This window comes from Passer domesticus, chromosome 4 (assembly GCF_036417665.1).
Source record: "Passer domesticus isolate bPasDom1 chromosome 4, bPasDom1.hap1, whole genome shotgun sequence".
Lineage (NCBI taxonomy): Eukaryota > Metazoa > Chordata > Aves > Passeriformes > Passeridae > Passer > Passer domesticus.
This window is the reverse complement of record NC_087477.1, coordinates 56647789-56671133: the sequence shown is the minus strand read 5'-3', so window position 1 is coordinate 56671133 and position 23345 is coordinate 56647789. Positions and strand designations below refer to the sequence as shown.

Below are 23345 nucleotides of genomic sequence, written 5' to 3'. Positions count from 1 at the left end.
TTAATCTTTGTGGTAGGTTTTTGCAGTCTTTAATAACTGTTGGTTTTAGAAGTATCAGTGTGGTGAAACTTGGCTAAAAAGGAAGGTTAAGGAAAGGACAGGTGATGAATGAAAGCATCAAGTGTGTCATCTCTTAACTTGTAGCCATCACATGACAGACTTTCTCATTTAGCAGTTTTCCTTCTCTGTTCTAGGCTGCTGTAAGTAATCAGTCAGATAACAAAAGCAGCAGCAGCAAAACAAGCACACTGCAGAAATCTACAACTCAAGAAGGAGAGAAGAAAATTGAGACTGCTGTGTCAAGACTAGAAAGAAGGGAGCATCTAAAAAAGTCGAACACTCTTCCAACTTCTGTGACAGGTACAGTTGAGAGATTCAGATTCACTCTAGGAGTAATGCACTTCAGAAATGGTATTGCATGTTTTTGAGAAAGTGAATGAGGGGGTTTCCTTTCCCTCATATACTACTGCTAGAATTACAAATGCATTCCATAGAATAGCACAACTATTCCCATCTCAGGTGCTGGCCATTGTGATGGAAATACATAATTCTAACAGACTTTTACCAGTCTTTACCAGGTTATTAAGGCTGCACTGCTGCAATTCCTTAGAATTGCCCCAGTTCAAGTTAACTAAATTAGGCTGTCTCCCCAAGCCATATCCAGCAGTATTTTTGGAACATGACTAATGCACATTAGAGGGATCTGATTTACCGTAAATTGCAACTGCAGTACTGTTTTGCCTTTAGGTTGGGGATAGCGCAGGCAGGGGATGATATTTAACTTCCACAAAGTATATTTGTACAGGAAATGAAGCATGTTGTGTTCTCACACCTCCCAGTTTGTCAAGGAGAAATATTCACACCCCAATATTAGAAATAAGTATTCTCATTTGAAAAATGCAAAAGGGAATCAATTCAGTTGAAGGTAGTGTGTTACTTTGCATCTAGGATTTCTCCCTCCCAGTTAAATATTTGGGATGGTAGGTTGGAACCAGAACCTACTGCTTTATCTGTTACTTCAGTTAAGCTGAAACTATTTCATATTCAAAAGGCAGGCAAATTAAAATAAATACTTCCCCAAAGGGCATAATATTTGGGGTGGCATGAGGTGGTTGTTGAAATACAGACTTGTATATATTTCTCTAGCTAACAGTATTCCTAGAGAAAAGGTCTTGGAGTAGATAGGTGTTGAAGAAACCTTTTAAAAAGTTGTGCAAGTAAAAAGTATTTTTGAAAGTAAATACACTTATCAGCTGCATCTATTCAGTATCACTCTAACCAAGAACAGTGAAATGCAACTATTGAAAGCAATTAGGTGACTCAACTGGTTTGTTAAAGGCTAAACCAGTGCTACTCCTGCATTGCAGACTGTCCCAAACTGAAAAACCCCTACACCTGCCTGTGTGCAGTTGATTCAGCAGCTGGATCTTCACACTGCAGCTGCACACCAGAGCAGATGTCTCTGAGAACTTGGAATATCTTGGGTTGGTCAAATGACCTTTAAAGGTGCTTTCCAACCCAAACCATTCTAAGATTTTACATAAATTGCCCAAAATATTCATGCTTTGCAGCATTCCTGTCAAACTCTAAAGGGATTGCAGCCCTACCCCCAAAGACTCAGCATGGTTTTGTTATGCTGTACATGGTCAGTTCTAGCAGAAATCAAACTCCATCACAATAGATGATGCCAAATTAGATCAAAGGGCCAAACCCCAATTATGCAAGGTCATTCTGTCTGCACCAGACTGACATTTCAGAAGGAAATTGAGGAGGAATTACCAATCATGAAATACCTAAAGTGAAAGCCTATTGGCCCTTAAGAAATAGTGACTGGATTTCCCTGTGGTTGCTGACTATATTTGGGGCCAGGCAGCCTTTAGCAACTACAGATATATACAAGTGTTTGTGGGTAATAAGACTGATTTGGGCTTCACACAGTTAGAAGAGCATTTAAGACAGAAGACCAGCCGAGGATATGTTCAGAATGGAAGTCTGCTGAGTCCTCCTCTAAGGACATTAAAAACCACCCAATTTGAAGGTGGTATATTTCAAAATTGCAGCTGTGTCATATACAACAAGAACTGATAAGAGTGTGGGACCTTTAAAATAGCATAAATTACCTTTTCAAATTGTCCATCTACAGAAATTGCTGCTGCTACTGTTAATTTACTTGCAGATAAAGATATATGATTAAAGATGCACTAAAAAGAAAAAGAGAACTTTTTTTGCATCCATGCAATTTTAAAGCTTCTACACAACTTTAAAGCTTTTATACACATTCAAAAGCTCAAAATAAAATGCAACTAAAAGTAATTGGTAATCTGAACATTTAACAAAAAAAAATTGTCTCCTAAAAAAGAAAATGTGTAAGTGGGGGGGTGAGGGGGTAATGAGTGAGAGGTTCATTTTGTAACTAAGATTTTTAGTTACTCCATATGTTTCAGACAGGACTCACTTCTATTTAGATTACCTTCATGGACATTCACTGTCTCAGAATTTATTTTTCCATTTGACCTCTACAATACTTACATGGTTCTGCTCTGTGAAGTTGCTTCTTAGAAATCATTTGTTTATTAAACACATTTTATTAGGAAGACAGCTGTTTGTCTTATACTACTTGGAAGAACATGTGCCAGAGAGCCAGTGGGGAAAGCAGGTTTTTGTCAGGACATCTTTTGGACAGGGTTAATTGAGGCAGGAAGCTATGGGATCACCTTCTTCTCTGAAGAGGGAATCTAAATAGTACTGAATACATTTGGTTTACATGTGTGCAGCAGCTGAATTACCACAGAGAAAAAAACCCTAGCTTTGTTTCCCATTGTTTGCTATGGTGCAGATGTAATTAAAATAGTTTATTTAAAGAGGATGACTACCAAATTGGAAATGTTTTCTTCGGATGTCACAAGGACTGAAAATTTTGTCCCTGTTTTTGTAAGTTAGATTACTTGGCATTACCTCTGAAAAAGGAAACTCAGCTCCTCCTAACTTGATTCATTTTGCAAATACAGTAAGATTTAGCTGAAAGTGTTGGAAATAAATATCTAATGTTAGAATATCTTCACATAAAAGTGAAATCTTTAGAATCCTGCAACAAAGCACAGGATTCAACTAATGTTGTTTTTTTTTTTCCCTTTCCCTATCCCATAAAAAAGTGGAAATTTCAGATTCTGTTCCATCAACCCCAGTGACAAAGGAGGTGGCCAAGAGATTCTCTACACCTGATGCTAACCCAGTGTCAACAGAACCAGCCTGGCTTGCATTAGCCAAGAGGAAAGCAAAAGCCTGGAGTGACTGTCCACAGATCATAAAGTAAACTGTAAAGTTACATCTCTATTGCTGACTATTAATTGCTTTCTTTTATTTATTCTGCTTTTTACACATGACAAAACTGAAAATGCATGTATTGGAAGGACTGAAAGCTGAACTGATTACCATTTTGCTCTAGCTCACTGTAAAGTCTACTCAAGTCATATATTCATTGCTTTGACAAATAGCTAAAGGAGGTCATGGCAAAAATCTCACAGCCAGACTCTCTCAAAAACTTCAGTGCTCAGATAGTGGATGTAAATTTTAGCAGGTATCATAATAAGGGCCAGAACAGAGTAAGAGTTCAGATGCTTCTTAAATTCTATTGGTATTCAGTTCTGGAATTTTAGATCTCTGTGTTTGAGATCTCATTCAGAACTTCATTGTTGAAATTAAGGAAAGATGCATGTTTCCTTCTCTTAAGTCATAATTTATTTAAACATGTTAAACTGTATGGACTGCCAGTTCTGCCTGCTATTTTAAAGCTTTTTCCCTAAGGAAGAGCTTCAGGATACACTGTTCCACATGCAAATGATAAGTGATGGTACCATCCAAATGCTGAGGTAATTCTTTCATCATAGGATTAATACACTACATCTACATGCTCTCACTTCTAAGAAGAAAACAATTAATCCTACTTAAAAAGCCACAATTTTTAAACAAATGTCATTAAGTTCTCAGAAAGAAGTCAGGGATTCACTGTTTCTTCTAGTCATTTAAGTGCATCGCTGTTTGTGCTTGGCCATATTTATGCTGCATAGAGACAGTAATTGTGGATTACAACTTGAAATCAATTGACTGGAATTAAACTGTTCCTGTGCAAATGCAAACTCCTGTAGAATCTGTCTCAGGAAGTTCCCACAGGAATAGGACTGGCAGAACTGAAGTTAACTGAGAACTGAGAGGTAAGTCAGTGAGAGTTTTAGGAGTTTTAACTCTGCATTCTTCCTGATTTTACTCCACATGCAACTTCAGTCAGTTCAGATAACTTCCTGTACTTTGACCAATATAGCCAGAACACTTCAAAAAGAAGTTTACTTACCCCATCTCAGGTATCTGGTGTGGCAATTGAACACTTTATTACTTCACTAACTAAAACAGAAATGTCCACCCCCTCCCTCTTACAAAAAAAGGATGAAGTCCATAAATGGAATAAAAATGTCACTATTCTCAACATCCCACAGAAATCTCTAGGCCTGCATTTTAAAATGTCACCCTATTAAATAAATCAACTGAGTTTGTTTTACAAGGAAGACTTGAAAAAAATTTGAAAGCCTCTTTCTTACAACCATAAGGCTCAAAGGAACCTTTAAGCCTACAACATCATAAAGGGAGACATTTTAATGAAAAGAAATTCCATCATTATAGAATGATACAACATATGCTTCATGGAAGTGTTTTAGCCAAACTGCTGCAAGCAGCATGAGAAACAGCATTTTAAACTATGCAGGAAACAGAATTAAACCTGTTGTACACTCTGTTCCAGAATCAAAAAGGAGTTTCAGCAAAAATCATTAGCAAGTACAGCCTTTCCCACCAAACAGAAAACAGGGGCTCAGTATCATGGTTACAGTAGCACAAACACAATGGATGTGTTAGATTGAGTACATGTGCAGCAGCAAGATGGGCTTTCTTGGGTGTCTTAAGCCATCAGTTTTGCTCAGTTTCATATTTAAAACCAAAATCTCTAAAGTAACCTTTACCAGGAATAGAAGTAATATGTTTTAAGCAGAAATGAGACAATGCTGCTCTCAAATGCTTGGGAAAAACACCCAACTTAATGCCTTCAATATCTGAAGAAAGAATTGGCCTTGTAATTCCTTTTGCTCTGCTAGCACCTGGAATTAGTACATCTTAAAGTTAAATTTATATTTTTTTCCAAGTTTGTTTGCCTGCAGTGTGGATACATAATAACTAAACTGCCTGAAATCCATCTTTACAATTATTTATTGGGAGGGGGAGCCAGGTAGAAATACAGAGAAGGTGGAGTAAATCAGGATTAAAGATACTGGTATTCTGAAAAGCATAGCAAAATTAGGTGCTATTGTGCATGACATAAGGATGCAATTTTCCAATACAATCCATTTATAGCACATAGAATAGAGCTTTCATTAAGGATGGTCCTAAGCTAAAGCTTCAAAGCAGAGTTTTTTTCCAACCATAAAGGTATCTAGTGTAACAATGGAAACTGTATTAAGTACAGTACTTGATAGAAACATTTCTCAAGTGTACATGTGCAACAGTAACATTTCATGTTAAACTAACAAAGATTTGCACTAAATACCTATGAAGTGAAGTTTTACTTTGCTTTAGCTTTGTTGCAGCCATTTCTGATAAAGTATTGGAAATATGTAAAAATAAGTCCAAAACACTACTACCCAGTTTAAAACAGCAAAAATGTTTTAAGAATCGAATAAACCACTATGTAGTATATTGTCTCAATTTTTTGTAACTTATACAAACACAAAATACCATTTCTTTTGACAAGGTTATATATGATTAACCTCTATGTTCATATAGTAATGTATAAAAACTACAAGATGTATAATTGTGGGGTATTTGTTGTGTACTTTTTTAATTTTTCAAATGTTTTAAAGTGCAATTGTTTATTATACTGTCATTTTAAATCTTATTAAACTATAACCTGGTCAAAATTATCTAATCATTGATATATGTCCTTTGTGTCTCATTTTGCTAATCATGTAGTTCAGGTTTGCCTTACAAATAGAACTTTTTACAGTGCTACAACTGTACTACATACTACACAGGATTCAAAGTAGATGGCTCATGAAAGCGAGTAAGATAAGAGTTTCTACTACACTTCTTTTAGAAGACTCAGGAAATGCTCTCAGTGAAGTGTACTTTTGCCACTGCAAGTACTTGATTTGCATTACCAAGACCACTGGTACTTATTGCTAAGGTGTTAAAGAACACAAAACCCAATTTACACAACCTTTTATTAATAGTTCTTTTGAAGACAATGTAAACAGCATTCATTCAAATATCTTAAAAAAATTCTTTTACAGTGGTTAATTTGAGCAGTGCACACTTCATCTTGGAACTCATACTGTTCCTGTCATTGAAATTTAATAAATATTTATAGTGTTATTTCTACTTTAGAGTACAAGAGGCAACTCCTACTGACTTCAATGGAGTCTAAGTATCTGCTAGATTAATTAAGCCATGATAGGCTTAGGTTCACAAAAGATGAACTATTCTGTTTGTACAAACTGTAGTAAACAGGTTGCTCCTTACAGGTAAGGAAATTCAGGCTATGTCTCCAGAAATCAAGTTAAAAGTTACGTTCAAAAGAGGACCTGGGTTAGCTTGGCTGGCGCAGAAATCTTGACAGACAGACAAACACTAGTCTGGTGCAAGGAAGAGCCAGGCACTGGCGAGGAGGCAGAGAAAGCACTACACTCCTCCATCAGAGATCAGCCTGCCATCCAAGCTGTGGAATATGGCACCTTACACACTTTGTCCCCTCTCTGGCAAGATGCTGAGCAGCCATCCTCCCTCCATACTGGACACTGCCTGATGCAAAATGCCACCTGATAAGCCTGCAAGGAGCATCTCTTGCCTGCAGCAAAATAGGCAGAGGGGTAGAGAGCACCTGTGAGCTCCTAGTTTTACAAATGTAAACAACAACAAGGAAGCAGCCTAACATCTTAGCTGTTACTTTTTCCTGCTATATGCAGATCCAGACAATAAACATAATCATTTCTGCAGCCAACAACAAGCTTTGTTCCCCATACTACGGGTGAAGAGAAAACCTCCCCTGGAAGCTTATCTACTCCTTCTGCTGTTCCGCTCTTGGCATTCAGGATCCACACTTTGCCATCTGTAGATACTGCTGCCAAGAGAATTTTGTTATTTAAGTCATCACTTTGGAAAATGAATGGTGTTCCATATACACTTGAAGTGGCTTCAAATTTCCACAGTAAATTACCCTCCATGTTACAGCAGTAGATAAAGCAGTCGTGAGAGCCAAAAAATATTTCTTGCTTAGTTAAACTTGAGAGGCATGGAGATGAAAACACTGGCCCATTAGTGGAAAATTGCCAAACCTGCAGAAAGAACATAACCACCCATTATCAAAGGTTTTTTACATTATCAGTTTTACAGCAACTGTAATTTTTAATAGACTCATTGTTGATAGGAGAGCATTTCATTTCAAAAGCATACTAGATTTCAGCAAGGGCAGGTAAATCTTTGTCAAATTATAAATAAGGTTTTACACAGAGAGTAAGCAATAAAAGTCTCATAAAATAGATGTGGAAGAGGGAAGAGTTACTACCTTCAGTAACACATAAAAATGGCCAATCTGGGAAAAGAATATTCTTGGGCTGTTGTAAAATTAGTAATGAAAATCAATAATCCTGTTAATATGACATTCTTTGCCAGAAAGGCATATATTCCTTTTGTAATACAGATTTCCTCTGCTTATGCTAACATTGTGCAGATTCCTCCTCAAGAAAGCATCAGGTCGCAGCACTGCTGCAAGCAGAGAGCAGTGCATGGATGGACTAACATGTATTTTATAGTCAGAAAAGGCTCAGGAATTGCCATGTATACTGCATCTCAGGCCAACAAATGAACAGTGTCAGTTGTTTTAATACCAGATACAAACTACATTTATCTCTGAGGAACTAAAAAATTACTTCCACTTAATTCAATGTGAAGGCTTACACACATTTTAGCAGAATTATGATTTGGCAGTTTTTTGACAAATGCATAAAAATTCTAAGAAACCTTTACTTCTGAATAACTACCATCTTACAGAAGAGATACCTTAAACCTGCTTGGAAAGCTCCAAATGAAATAATTTCATTTGCTGGCACTAATCTTGACAATTTACTTTGGCTATAAGGTCTGAACTAGAAATTCTCTTACTGCATCAGGCAACTTGAGTTTGTGATTTTGCCACGGACTATCCTAGGCAAACAGTTTTTCTACTTTCTCATCTCTAACAACAGGCACTTCTGTTTGGTTCACAAAAAGGTATATGTCAATCATTAAGCCTCAGAAAAGTCCTAATAAAGTATCTTATTCGGGGTTTTGTGATGGACATAAAAATCCAACAACACTTTTACCTTTTCTCCAGAATGAGTGTAACAATATAGGTTTCCATCCACACATCCAACACAGACGTAGTTCTCATTGCAGTGAGGAGAGGAGAAGAGTGGTTTTCCAAGGTTGCTCTTCCAAATCTTACTCCCTGTCACCTGTAAGTGGCAGCATGGAATATCTAATGCTTTACACAACTATCAGAAACAGCACAAAACAACCCTTCCATCACTGCCTGACCCAGCCCTTATGTAGTGTGGAATAAAAAGCCAAACCCCCAAACCAAAACAACAACACCCACACAAGACAAAAATGTAATGAAAACCTAGTTTTCTTCCTCACTGTAGGCAAAGTAATGATAACTAATAGTGTATTAGTAATAGTTCTAATAAATGCCAGATTCAGTTTTTTATTTCATTCCCAGCTGCTCAGTATGTGACAAGGACCAATGAAGCAGATACTTTGGAATCAAGTTATATTGATACTCTAGGACATGTTGGAACTCACTGTCTATGACTGTCACATTGCATTCCTACTGCACATTTCCCAGGAATTAGGATTATTCACAAAAATAGGAAGGCACAGACTCACTTGTGGGTGGGTTTCTCAATTACCTCTTATTGTGGATTACAGAATTAAAAAAATACCTTTTCTTAAGCACAGCCCACTCTTGCTGCAGAACCACACGCTAGTTTTCTAACGGTAGACTGGTTACTACTGAGGACAGTTGTAGTGGGAGGAAGATAAAGGTGATTAGGATTGATGCTCTGTGTTGTGTGAATGCAGAAACATTACCAGCTGCTTCTAGTCTCTGTTCCTTTTATCAGGCAGGACCAGCTGTAAGCCAACAATGCCTCAGAAAACCATGAAATTGCTCCACATCTATCAAGAATGCCATTTCCCCAGTGCAAAGAACAGAGCTGCACACTGAATTAAAAGGACAGCTCTTAAATATGGGGAGGGAAGCAGTAAGAAGAATGAAGGGGTGTCTTTCTGCATTCTGTTCTGATTTCTGTATATTTTTTCCAGTCCTACTGTCAAAGGAAATAAATCTATAGACTTGCTCTCACTCCCTGGTTATTGATATGGGAATAACAAGAAACTGACTGCAATTTTGGCCTATGGTTAGCATGTGAATTCAACCAAGTCACTGCAGTCCTCTTTATCACCAGGTAGATTTCTGAAGTATGGGAAGCATTATGGTAACCTTGTATATCATTATAATGCCCCCAAGTGAAAAATATTTCATGGCAACATATGATCATCTTCCCTTTCATGAGAACAGCAATCTTAACTTCAGAAATGCATTTGGCTGAAAGACACGTAAGCAAAGGTACATACTGGGTTAACAGCCAGTAACAGTCCTCCTAGTGTAGCAACATAGAGATGATGTGGAAATGAACTTAGGCAAGGAGATGAAAACACAGCTCCACCTTCGCAGTGTAACTTCCATATACACACCTTTTTCTGTAAGTACATGAAAAAAGAATAATAAACAATTTTTCAACTGTAGTTAGAGCTCATCATGTTTACAAAGACCTTTCAATGTCACCATTACCAAGTACTATGTTTACTCAGCAAATACTAGCTAAGAAGTGAAGACAATCTACACACCATGACAGCAACACATGTGCCACTGGCTTTCTGTTCCAGTAAATAAAATAAATTCAGCTGATGAAAAAGCAGTATACGCCCCTTCTATTTCCCATCTGCCTCCATCTTCTCATTTACAATGTAAGATTGAAAACCACAGTTCTATTTCTAGCTAGGCACCCTATTCTGAAACACCTATGGAGAGTTTCATAACTAAGAAACTTAAGATTTGGTTTCAAGCAGGGCTAATAGCACAAGAACCACAACTGAGAATACCACATAATCCTAACTCCACCAACAGCAGGCCTAACTTTCAGAAGTGTGACTGTGGACTCCTAAGAAAACTAACACCAGTGGAACTTCTTCTGGTGCACTATAAATAGTGTCCCAATCGGGTATTTATTGTCTACAAGTAAAAGTGAGTCAGTTTTCTTACATAAATATCCAAAGCATACACATGTTGGTCATGTGATCCAATGTAGACCAGTCCACTGGAAGGGTCTACAACTGCAGAGCTTTTCACAGTGTCTTCTGTGACAAAAGTCCAGTGTATTTCTCCATCACTGCTTTGAAGCACATACACCAAGCCATCATAACAACCTATGTGGAATAAAACATGATGAGAGAAAAAAAGAATATTGATTATTTGCATTTATGGCGTGACTTAAGCTGCTAGTTGCATCACTGCTGGAAAGAAGTAAGATTATTTATAAAGCAGAGTTTCAAAATATTTTTGAAAGCTCCTCCTGTGTTTTTAGCACAAAGGTTTTGCTGATACAGTCAAAGATGATTGTTCTGTTTTTTCTAAGTTACATTTAGAATATATTTATTTCACTACCTTTCTATCAAATTTTTCAGTAAAATATTAGAAAACACAGCAAGTTGCTGAAAATGGAGAACACAATTTTTTTTAAATTACCTCTTTGTCTAGGTTTTGTCTTTGAAAAAAAATGTGTTAAAAGAATAAAATCTGTAAGTTTTCTATTGAAAACTGAACTGTCATCATAGAAACTACTTCAGGTTAATGAAATATTCAGTTTTATTATCAAGAGGGAACAGTAATCAAAATACAAACAAAAAGATGGCAACATTAGAGTTGCATTAAAAAACCTCAGCACCTGGACATGTGTATTAACCAGTGATGTAGATGTATTAGCTAAAAAGATGACACCAAGATAAATAATGGCAACTCTGCTGACAACAGATAACGACAAAACCAAAAAAATTTTCCAAACACGTTCTTTACATTTCCAAAAAGAAGAGTCCAATGAGATAATTAAACTCTGTGAAAAACAGTATGAGGTACCATGTACTAATTTCTAACTCTATCAATTTACAAAGATATTTTAAGACTGCATTACCTTTCCATACTAAAAAAAAAAAAAACAACCCAAAAACAACAGCTTAAATGTCACACCTTAATCTACCACTTAAAAAGAAACTGTAGCCCTTGATTATTCCTTATTAATAAACTGGGATATTATAAACCACAAGTGTTTATGTTAGATAAGCTCCATCACTAGTTATCATGAAACTCAAATTACTTCTTCCTTCTGTTTCTATTTAACAATAAATTAGTTCTGAGGCAGATATGGAAGCTGATGGATGGAGGACAACCAGAGATAAGAAATGTGATTCTTTGTCATTCATCTTGTATTTAGTAGAAAGAATAATTGAAAATAAAGTCTGAAACACAAGACGTACCAACAACAATGAAGTTTCCACACTTGGATACACAGGCAGAAGACTCAATACGATCTCCAAGGGTCTTCTCCCATTTTATTTCTCCCAAATCTAGATCAATTGCCTGCATTGCATGGGAGTGAGAGCCAATATACACAGATGCAGATACTTCTTCTTTAGCTGGTATTATAACCAGTGGTGATGCATCAACACATTTTCTTGTGTTTGACTTCCACCTCACGCGCAACGCCAGCTCTGCCACTGATGAATGGCTACATTCTGCATGGATGTGCTGAACAGAGGAATGGTCATTTCTATTTGCCTTGTTTTCAACTGTTAAAATTCTATTCTCCAGTTCAGACCCTCGCACATGGCTTTTGATTACACCTGGAATCTTGGAATGCAGAGAGGATGGCTGCTGTAGTGGTTCCACTCCTACCTGCACTGTATTTTTGGGCTGCATAGAAGACTTGGCGAAATTCATAGAGAAGAAATGATTTCCTCTGTTCAGAGCAAGAAAAGGAATTAATCCTGAAGCAATCTCAAGACCTCTTTCAGATGTCAGTTTAATGTATTTTCCATGGAATTCCTCTCCATTGTTCCCTCTTAATTTTCTTTTCACAACATTGTCAGGATTCATTAATTGTTCTTCATCTGGAAACAGCATTTTAAGAATATGTCTGTAAACCTCTTCAATTGAGTGGCCGAGAATAACTTCAAGGAGTCCAGGCACAGCTTTGCCTACTAACATCTCAATTTCTTCATAAAATCGTAGTGCCTTTAGGGAGTCTCCACCACTGTACAGAAATACTGCATCTTTAGAAATTCCAGTGGAATCACATGGAAGACCAAGGACAGACTAGAGAAAAAAAGAGGGAAAAAGAAGTATCAGTCCATAGGTGTTATACCGTGTCACACACACAAAACCTCAGGTGGGGTAGAATGCACCTGAACACCTGGAAGTCGTGCTAAAAATGAGCAATTGAGAAAATTCACTACTCTGCAGAAAATAATTGAAAAATGTTAGTGCCAACAGCGGGACTGAGAGAACAAGAATTGGGGAGGAACAAGGAAATAGGGACATACTAATTCTACTACTACAAAATGTCTTGCTCAATTCAAATTCTGCAGTCTATGGAATTAAAGAAATTGTACTATATATTGATTGGCCATTTTCAATATCATTTATCAATGACAACTTTGCAGATAAAACGTAGATGTCTTTTGATAAAATCAGTTTAGGTGTTTCCTTTTAATAACAAAGCTTATATAAACTGTTGTTTTTTACTTCTAAATTATTTAAGTAACCTACTTACCTACCTACTTTTGAAGTTATAAGCCCTTCAATTCATGAAATATTTTGCATTTGGCATTGTTACTACAACAAACAGCAATAACTGAGTTGCCTCTTATCACACTCCCTTGTTACTAAGTCTGGATGTCAAATCCAAACCCTTTGGTTTTGGAAGCCAACTTCTGCTGTCCATAATGGGTCTAGGACACAACTAATCCCCTGGGTTATCACTTCATTCATGTGAAAAGGATTGGCACAGACAAATAAATACACTACATTTACTTGTTCGAGTCCTAGGACACAGCTAATCCCACTTTCAGGTGAAACTTGTAAGTCCACTTTGGAAAAACAAAGTAGTATTGTTTGGCATCATATTTCAATACCTTGAAAAACAAGTTTTTAGCACAGAAATTTAGAAACAATCCAGACAGGCAGTTCAAGAGACAGTTGTGCAACTGTGCCATCTATTTAAAAAAAAAAGAACTCTTCCATTTATAATTATCTTGAGAAATAAGAAACAGTTGTGCAACTGTGCCATCTATTTAAAAAAAAAAGAACTCTTCCATTTATAATTATCTTGAGAAATAAGAAACTGTAAAAACACAGAAGCTAATTTTTTTACAAAGTTTCCACATCCCAGTTCCTTGTTTTCTTTAGTGACACCTTCTTTTGGCATGTGAAGCAGCATTCAAAAAGCTACTGACATTACATTCTTTCTATGCTAATTGCTTACACCTCATAGCCTGCAGTTTTATCTGATAGAGAAATAAAAATTACTCCCTCTTTGCCACTGCAGAGCAACTATATTTAAGTATTAACTGAATAGAACAGAACTGTACTGCTTAAATCTATAGGCAGCTAGAATTTTCTGGTTACATTAGTCATACTTCTTAAAACTGTTTAATTCCTGACACATGTATAATGATCCACTTGCAAAGATAAAAAGGCAGCTCAAAATACTACCTTCCATAAATACTGCAATCTTTCCCACAATTCCTCTGCGTCACTCAGCTTACTGTCACGCCTTCTGGAGTTTAGATGGTTCTGGTAAATCTTGTTCAGTTCAGATATATCAACTTTGCCTTTGCAGAAAATAAAGGACGATTTTTTTCATTGCTCTTTTAGTATTAGCACTTTCAAAACTTGCTCTGCCCAAATAGTCACTATATTCTTGTATGTATTTCCTTATTCATACTCTACTGCATCTGTATTTTTTTACACAGTTGATCAACTACCTGAAACCCAGTAAGGTTTTTGAAAATGTACCCCTCCCACAGAATCCCACCTTCAAGGCCTGCTTTTTCCTCAGCAGAAGTGAGGGTGCTGTTGCAGACTGCAACAGGAGCAACTGAGGTAAGAAATGTGCAGTGTTAAAACTAAATTGATTTTTCCACTACTTTTTGCCTCTCAAACATCATCAAGAAAACATAATAATACATGGCCATTATTTCCTACTAGGCATTACTTATCTAATGTACATATTCTAAAAGCATTAATCAGATGCTGGATTTTGGTCAGTAAGAAATTATTAAAACAAAGCAATGGATACCATAAAAACAAGTGGCAAGGGTTCTCAATAGCTTAATTTACCATGTGATGTTAAAGGCAAAGCTTTAATCACTACAATCTCATCAGGGACTGCATAAGCTGGTAGATGCTTCTGGAGTTCCTTAAATGTTTCTCTCTCTTCAAAATCATCTTTGGGTAAAACAAACAGGATAAGTTTTTGTTGTTGATACCAGGTAACTGCACAAGCTTCTACCTGGCAAAGACCTTCAGCAACCTGTAATTAAAAAACATTAGTCTTCTTTTGAAATGCCTTTCACCAATAGAGTAAAAGAAGCAAAAAACAATGAAAAAAACACACATCTTTAGAAACTGTATCTTTCTCACATTCCTACATAACATCCTATGAAATAGCTTCTTTTATAGCTGAAACTTGTACTTCATATATAAACAAACTCAGAGATATATGTATGATTTGCCAGAATGCCATGAACGAGATTTAATCCAGGAGTCTGACACTCAGTCTTGTACAACAATCACTACACTCAGTACTTTTCAGATCTTTATAGATTTTTCAATTCTCCTGGATGAAACCATACAATAAAACAGATTCCCAAGAACTCAGAACAAACTCCTCCCTAAATTATGTGACTAGATTTTTTATAATACACCTACCAAATTCCTTGAGACTCTTAAAAGTAATCTGAAAACAAGCAAATACCAATTTCTGATGATAAAAATGTGTTTCTTATAGCTGCCTTTTTATAGTGGCATACTCTACTCTGTGGATGGGAGCACTCACCTGCTGCAGATATTCAATATTAAAACGTTTGCTGTGACGTTTAATCTGATTGTCCTTCCGGCCCAAGAAGAACAACTCTGCATTCTTCACTCTTACAAAATCCCCTGTTTCTCTCATTGTACCCTGTGGCACAGTTACTTCATCATCAAGAAAGCAGATTCGTTCTTCACCACCTAGACAAAAAAAGATTGTGGTCATATACATTAAATAGCTAACTGTAAATGAAAATTATGAAGAATGTTTTATCAAATTCTCTTAAATTTTACCATGAATTATAAGAAATACTGAAATATTATTATCAACATTCAAACTTCTGCAATGTGCAATTTTGGCTATGCAGTTAATTCAGTTAATACACAGAAATTACTTCAGCTGAGAATGTCAAAATGCAAAAAGGGAAAAAGAAATCAATACAATGAAGGCATAGTCTGCAGATAAAATGATGGTAATTTCCTGTTCATCATTCCAAGAACCTAAAATACTATCAGAAGGTTCCCAGTCCAATCAGAACTTAAAATGTTATAGTAATCTGTATATCACAGGCAAATATCAAGTAAAATAATCAATATATTAAAAGTCAATCAATTAAGAAAAGCATCTTAGAAGAATTAGAAACATAAAATAACCTATAAATATCTGTCCCTCGCCTTCAAGAACTGCAGATCCATTGGCATCTCTGACCTCAACTTTTGTTCCAAGGAGCGGTGAACCCAAAGGTACAGGAAAATCTGTTCTGAATATATTAGAGAGAAACAGTAGAAGTCTTTCTCTTCTGAACACAAAACAACTGCCCCAGAAATCAGCATCATGTAGTTTTTTAAAAGACTGGCATTGGAACAAAGGTACATGCTTGGAACTTTTTTCCATAAATGCTTCTTCTTTAAAAAGGTATCAATATATTAAAAATTAAATGCCTTATCAGTGTGCATAGGTGTCACTAATATATACCAGAAGACCCCACAGAACTACAGAAAATAAGGCCTGAATAGACCCTGAAATACCCTGAGAGAACCCCAATCATTTTAGTCAACTTTTAAGTCTCCCAGATTGAAACACCCATCAAGTCAACCAATTTAAACATCTGTAACTGCTTTCTAACTCATTCTTCCCTGCTTAATTTGAGTTTTTACTCTATTTTAATAAGTACAGTTAAGAAAAGTTCAGAAAAAGATTTAGAAAATGTTCAATTCAGAAACGACTGAAATACAAGAAATTGTCATTTCAATGTCATGTATCTATTATAGACGTCGAACTACTGACCAACTCCTTCCTTTCCCTTCATTCTCCAGCCTCTTCAAGCAGCTGCAGGACCTCATTTATTGAATACAGAAGCTATTTCTGAGTAGGAGTATAGAATGATATATTTTCTTCAGCAAAGCAAAACTTAAAGCAACTTTAAATAACTTTGGCATGAATTCCAGTTCAATTTCTATTTTAAAGTATTACATTTTTTTGTTTGAACTCAGAGAAAATTATTTTACATGAGAATGTAATAACACTTCATGACAATCCACCATTTTTAGTCTTCAAGGGTTTAAGCACCAGGTTAATATATCACAGCCTTTGTGCAAACCATCCCATTTTATAGGACACATTTAACTCAAACTGCATGTATAATTATTATGGCATGGAATAATCACACATTTCAGACAGAAAACAGTGAGATAATGGGAAGTACCTTTCACAACTCTATAAAATAACATGAAGAAAAAATGCCAAACAACCAAACAAGTCAGAAACTGAGTGAAGTATGTATGACAGAGTGATAAATGATGAAAAGAAAGTATTTCTTGAAGTTTAAATTACTGTGAAACCTCGGGTGAGCCACTTTGGACAAATTTCTGTCATCCACAGTACTAAAATAGGGGAGAGGGGGCTGTAGTGGCTCATGAGACAATGGATTAGTCTGTTTCTACATAAAACCCAAATGTAACTTCCACCAGTATAAACACTCATGAGAACTCAGTAGCCCTGGTAACAGGAGACTGAGGTTCTATTTCTGGTGATTTTCATCATTCACATGCCAAACCACTGAGAACAGTGAATTTTCCTACCTAAAATCAGCACTAAAAACCTCCTCAGGAATCTTGTAGCAAGTGGCCCAGCTTGACACTTCAGTAATACCATAGAGATTAAAAATGCTTGTTTTGTTCTCCTTGTGCTTCCAACTTTTCAAGAGACTCAGTGCAGGAAATGCTTCACCACCAAGGGCTAAGACACGAAGTGAAGTATTTGCAGACAACACTCTTGATTTAATAATGTGAGCTCCAAAACTCCTGAGAAGTGTTGGTGTTGCCTGAATGATACATATTAAAAAAAAAAGACCTGTTACATTTTATCAGTGTATGTGTACCTCTCTTCTGTTCTCATTATTGCAAAAATTACAAACATTTTACCACCCTATTAGCACTGGTTTAAGTTGTACTGTTTGCATAAAAACTAATATTAAAACTTAAGACTTGTTTAAGACAAAATACTCCAAGATCAAGCCCATTAAAAAGTAATTAAAATGTATGTAACAGTTTACTCTATTACCAGATTCTTCAGAACAAAAAGTTTAATTAACAGAATTATTGATTTAATTCTTAATAAATAAAGCTTTCTTAAAATAATCTTCAGTATTCTCTATCACAAAATGTATGAGGTTTTGATCAAATGGTAATTTTCTAGACAGCTAACAGTCTACAAAAAAAGGATAGCTATTGCCTTTGAGCAAAACCACTCCTGTTCTATTAACAGTAGATTCTAGGCTGACAGAAAAGCAGTACACATTAGCAACAGTGAGAAGCAAGACACTGGAGACACTCAGATTTTGCCTACCTGCAACACAGTCACGTGGTGGTGGTGAAACAGAGCAGCAGAGAGCTCCACAGGCATCATCTTAATGGTGTTTGGTACAACAAGAATAGAGGCTCCACTTGTCAGAGCCATGAACAACTCAACCACAGAAGGGTCAAATGTGAGAGGAGATGCCAGGAACAGCACATCATCCTGTGTGATCTCAAATATAGACCTAAAATAAGAAAGATAGGAATTACAAATCTGTTGCATGCACTCAAAAAACCCTTCCCAACTAAAAGTATGAAAGCATGAAAGAAATGCATTAGCAAAGCTCAAATCTTAAAGGCTCTGAATACGTAGACATGCAATTTGAGCAAGAGCTCCTGGACTGTAGCTGTTGATTTCACTAATGATGTGTTTTATGAAGATACCCACCATATTACACACCAACAGAGTTCACTGAAAGGCATATTTCAACTAACAGATGCTCATTAAAAAAGGATAAATATAAAGAAAGAAAAAGCAAAGAAGAAGAAAAGAAAACACAAGACAGGAAAAATATTGTATTTTCCATAATAATTTTTTTTATGTGACATGAAACAGAAGATACCTGGCTAGCCTAAAAAAGAATTATGAATTAAGAACTACAGAACAGCAAATATAACTGTGAACAAATGATTATTTTTTTTGTCTATTTCTTTTAAACCACAAGCCAGATGTTGGTACAAAACTTAGAGCAACAATTCACTATTTGAAGCACAGCCCCCAGAAATGACGGCAAAGCATCATTTAAGTATAATACTGATAGAGAAACAAACTGTTACATGATTCTACTTGGAAATAAAAGCAAAAAAACCACAAAGGTGGATAAGGAGGAAGAAGTGAAGCTGTGTCAGCAAAAACCCTACACTGCTCTGAAGCACTACAAAAAAGTACTAAAAGCATCAAATTTGTAAAAGCATTTGAAAGGAAAACTGAAAACCATACTTACTTCAGATGCTGAATATTAGGCACTATACATTTGTGAGGCACTCTGACTATTTTGGGGACCCCTGTAGTTCCTGATGTATGCAAGACATATGCTAAAGTGTCTTTCTGGTCAGCATCCGTGGATGCTGCTTCTGATGTTTTTACTTCGGTTTGATCTGGGCAAACAGTATATTCTGGCTGTGAGTTACCCACAGCTTTGAAAGGTTCACATTTACTTTTCATATTGTCTACTTCTGAACTGAAATCAGTGTTGCTTGAGCTCATTTGGAAGAGAGTTAAACCAATATGTTCTATGGCAGAAGAATTGTGGTAAAAAAAGCCAGCATGGGACATCTGGAATTTCTGCAAGAGAAAATGAACAATTCAAACAGTGGAACTCAGAAGGTACTGTTGTTGTTCTACTGTATGCAATGAAATAGAAAACAGCATTTCATACAAACAAGCTGTGATTTTTCATACCTCTACTTTTGGAGGACACACATCAGACAGTTATAAGATCATGTATTTCTGTAAATTAATTATGAGTGAACATAGACTTCATAAATGCAAAATAAACAGCTGAGCAAATGGAAAAAAATAAATGGAAAATATACAAAAAAACCCACTGCAGAAGACCAAGGAATCTGAATTGTAACTTGTCTATTCCCTTTGCAATTAGTGAGGGAATAAAATTTGGGATGAGTTAGACAAAGAGAAACCCAAGTATTAAATACAGGAGCTTTTTTAACTACTGCAGATTTCCAACTCTTAGCACTGACATATAAAGTAACAAGTCTGGAAAAGTCTTCCAGTGTCCGTGCCCAACAAGGTTGCCTGAACAACAGTGTAACAGGAAAGAAGGTAATTGTTTTGGAGAGAAACATTTTGTACTTCTGATTTTAAAGATGTTACTTTCTGAATAAGAAAGATAACCTTTTACCACGAAAGAACAAAAGCACTCCATCCCAGCTTATTAAAAGAGAATTCTATTTGCATATCTATATGCCTAAATTGTCCTTTAATGCTTCCTACAGAAGCCTGAACACTTACATTTATTTTGTCATTCTCAACAAGAATATACTGAAGGTTGCTTTTCTTGATGAAGTAAGTGGAGATGGTTGGTGGTGCATCTGGATCAATAGGTGAATAGGCAGCTGGAACTTGAAGGATTCTAGTAAAAGACAAATGTTTTAAAACAATTAAAAATATAAGAAAATCCTCTTAGATTTTGCTAAAATTTCTTTTATATCTTTATAGTTGCCTGAGCTAGAAAATGTAGTCATAACATGACTTCTAAAGATCTTGTTGGTAACAAAGTAGGATGAAAATCAGTATTGCCTTTTGGTCTTTTACAGCAAGGGAAAAGACTAAAGCTAGATGAAAACATTCAATATTATTTCAGGCCAAGCAAGTCAGTGATGACAAAAGGTATCACTGACACCAACAGCATCACATTTTAAAACCTTCTGATATGACTAGAAACAGAAATACAACCTTTTCATTTACCCACATACAACATGTATAAACATATTCTAAACAGCAACAAAAGCCTGCACGCTGAAAACACTTTCCTACGAGTGCAAGGAACGCAGCGTGAGGAAATGTGAGCAGGGCCTGGGATGTCTTTCCTACAAGGCAGGCGCAGGAGCTCCAAGTGCCCGCGCTCCCGGTCCCTGCCCCGCAGCGGCGCTCCGGACAGCCACGGGCACTGAACTTGTCACCACCCCGAGAAACAAAGTGAGTAAGCAGTGACTGAAGCATGAACTGTCCCCAGAACTCCTAACTTCTGCTCTGCTCTTGGGTTCTGTACTGTATGTACAGTTTATTTATTGCACTTCCTCCCTGCGCAAGTGCCTTGTCACTGCAGTAGCGCCAAGGTCCCGAACGGAGCTGTATGCATCAGCTGAAAAAAACAGGCTTGTGGTCCTGTGACTGTCTATTCCAACATAAATGCTAGGAATACAAAAGATACCTATATAAAGGATACAAACATTAGAATCCCTCAGCAGAAGCAAGATTTCAAAAATTCATGGATTAACATGAGTGTTGAGATCACAAGCATTTCAACTTCCTAGCCATCGACACCACTTTAGTGTTATGGTGCTCATTACTTCTTTTCATAATATTCATAATGGAACATTAAATGTATGTTCATTTACCTTAAAACATGGAATTTACATTCAGAACATTTTTTTTTATAGCAAGCAAGACCATTCATTAAAAAAAAACCTGCACAGTCCTTTTCTCAACAGATGTTTTCTGTCAGATCACTTCCAGTTTTAAACAACCAGAAGAAATATACAAGTCTGATGGAATGTTGGGGGGACACAAGACAGATGATGGACTTTAGACCTGGTTAACCTATGAGATTTGATAACAGGATGCCTTGGCAAAAGCAAACAGAACTTTGAAAATTAGACCTAGACTGCAAGAAGATTAAATCAAATGGGTTTACCAGAAAAAGGAAATCCCACTAAACACTGCAAGCAAGAGAAGTTGTTATATGCATAAATGTGATTTTAACCTAATCATTGTAATCATTGTAGTACACATTACTAGTCTCCCTGAAATAGTATATAAGCATTTGTATCCCACAATAAAATCAGAATCTGATCACCAAGTCAGTCTCTGTCTCTCTCCATCGCCGACACAAGTCATTAGTTTTTCTGTATTTCTATAAACATGCTGAATCACTTCTAAAGAAGGGATGCAGTTACAGGCAGTTTACAACTTTAAGGCTTAAGATTCAAAAATATTGTAGCAATGGCTTTTCAAATGACTGTCATATTGCCACCTTTTTTCCTGAGTGATGCAAGCCTCCAGCGCTGGGACGGCACTACTACGCTATTACTACATTTTTGTTGCTGTTAAAAATACAAACCATAAAATTTGCTTTAACAGAGACAACCCTCAAAAAACCAACACATGGTGCAAGCATTCAAACCATTACCCCAAGATCCAAGACGGCAGGTTTATCCCTGGATAGCAGTAAAGGCCGATTTCACGCGCGCCTCGGCGGCCGCAGCGCTTCTGGAGGAAAGCTGTCAGCTCCTGGGCGAGCTGGAGCACCGCGGCGTAGGTGCGGAGGGCGGCGGGCTGCCCGCGGCTCCCCGGGAAGCGGACGGCGGCCCTGCGCGGGTGCCGGCCGGCCGCCCGAGCCACCAGCTCCTGCAGCATGGCCCTGCAGGAAACAGCCGCACACCGCTGCCGCTCTGCACTCCAGTCCGACCGCGACACACCGCCAGAAAGGAGGGCAAAATAAGATCCGTCACAGAGAATACACAGCTCTACCGCGCCTCACACTGCAAAGGGTGCAAAGCCGGATTCCTGACTTGGACTGAGGTAGTTTGTTCCTCACCGTTACAATTTTATTTTTAAAGCTGGGCGTCACCGAATTAATAACTTCATTAACACAGCTTAATTAATTAGTAACTCTTTCAGTGGAATTGTGAAATATGAATCCTTCCTTCACAAGCAGAAACCCCCAACACGTGAACTTCTGAGGCACTGCTCGTGCTTGTGCCCGTTTCTGCCCCGCCAGCCCTCCCGCCAAAGCCGGACCGGTGACCGGACGAATCCAGACTACGGCCCCCGCTCTCCTCTTTCAGGTTACCCCATTTCCACACGGGACAGACAGACACAGGACGGACACGGACCGGCGGCTCCCGGCGCTCCTCGGGATCCCCGCGCGCGGCACTTCCCGGTGCCCTCCTGGCCCCGCCCCAGCCCGCCCGCGGCGGCGTCTCCGATTGGCGGGGTGCGGTAATGCCGCGCTCTCATTGGCCAGCGGCCGCCGCGCCGTCTGGGTACCCACAAGCACTGCCTGCTCCGCCAGAGCCATGCGCCATTGCTTCCTGAGGGAGGGAGGGAGAGAGGGAGAGGAACAGCGAGTGCGCCAGACCCTTCCCCGCTGTCCCCCCGGCAGACATGGGAAAGGGGCTAAAAACGAATGCAGATGACTCAGGCGAAGGGCAGGATTTCCCCCTCACGCTCACAGTTCACCCGTCTCGGTCCCCGTGTGCCCGTCCCCCTCCGGCCCAGAAGGTGGTACGGGCCCGGCCGGGCGGGGTGTCACGTCCGGGCTGCGGGGCGGGAGCTCCGCCCTTCCCGCTGCTGGAGCGGGGGGACCCCGGGCCTGCAGGGAGCCCTGGACTGTGCTCAGGAGCGGGCCCTGCAGCCAGCCCACGCCCTGCTCCCGGCGGGGCCGGGCTCCGCCCCGGCTGCGGCTCAGGCCGCCAGCGGGCAGTGAGGGTGAGGGTAGCGGGAGCGCGCTCGGGGAAGGGGGCACCGGTACTGCCTGGGGGCCGCCTGCGTGACTTAATGACACAAAGTCACAGAACCGTG

General features: G+C 38.1%; 2 protein-coding genes across 9 annotated transcripts in view; one reads left to right on the top strand and one right to left on the bottom strand.

The window, feature by feature from the left end:
• The window catches only part of CRACD (capping protein inhibiting regulator of actin dynamics), a 129589-nt gene extending 123616 nt beyond the window's left edge, over positions 1–5973 (top strand). For all 4 annotated transcript variants that reach the window (XM_064418092.1, XM_064418090.1, XM_064418091.1 and 1 more), the window contains 2 exons: positions 195–360; positions 3153–5973. In XM_064418092.1, the coding sequence (XP_064274162.1) occupies positions 195–360; positions 3153–3313 (327 nt within the window). In that variant the 3' untranslated portion in view covers positions 3314–5973. The remainder of the gene's footprint in view (positions 1–194; positions 361–3152) is intronic.
• Positions 5974–6245: 272 nt separating this feature from the next.
• On the bottom strand, positions 6246–22874 carry AASDH (aminoadipate-semialdehyde dehydrogenase). 5 transcript variants are annotated; one of them, XM_064418093.1, is made up of 15 exons: positions 22658–22874; positions 21952–22182; positions 20052–20172; positions 19024–19364; positions 18072–18264; positions 17306–17547; positions 15878–15984; positions 15252–15424; positions 14534–14726; positions 13907–14025; positions 11671–12508; positions 10403–10566; positions 9715–9840; positions 8400–8531; positions 6246–7373 (listed from the first exon to the last, which is right to left on the bottom strand). In XM_064418093.1, the coding sequence occupies exons 1-15, from the start codon at positions 22840–22842 to the stop codon at positions 6975–6977; spliced, it is 3564 nt and encodes a 1187-aa protein (XP_064274163.1). In that variant the 5' UTR covers positions 22843–22874; the 3' UTR covers positions 6246–6974. The 5 variants fall into 5 exon arrangements, with proteins under 5 accessions (XP_064274163.1, XP_064274164.1, XP_064274166.1 ...); XM_064418094.1 differs by having other exon boundaries at positions 21952–22213; positions 22658–22796; XM_064418096.1 differs by having other exon boundaries at positions 21952–22213; positions 22615–22682.
• Between the last annotated feature and the right edge of the window lie 471 nt (positions 22875–23345).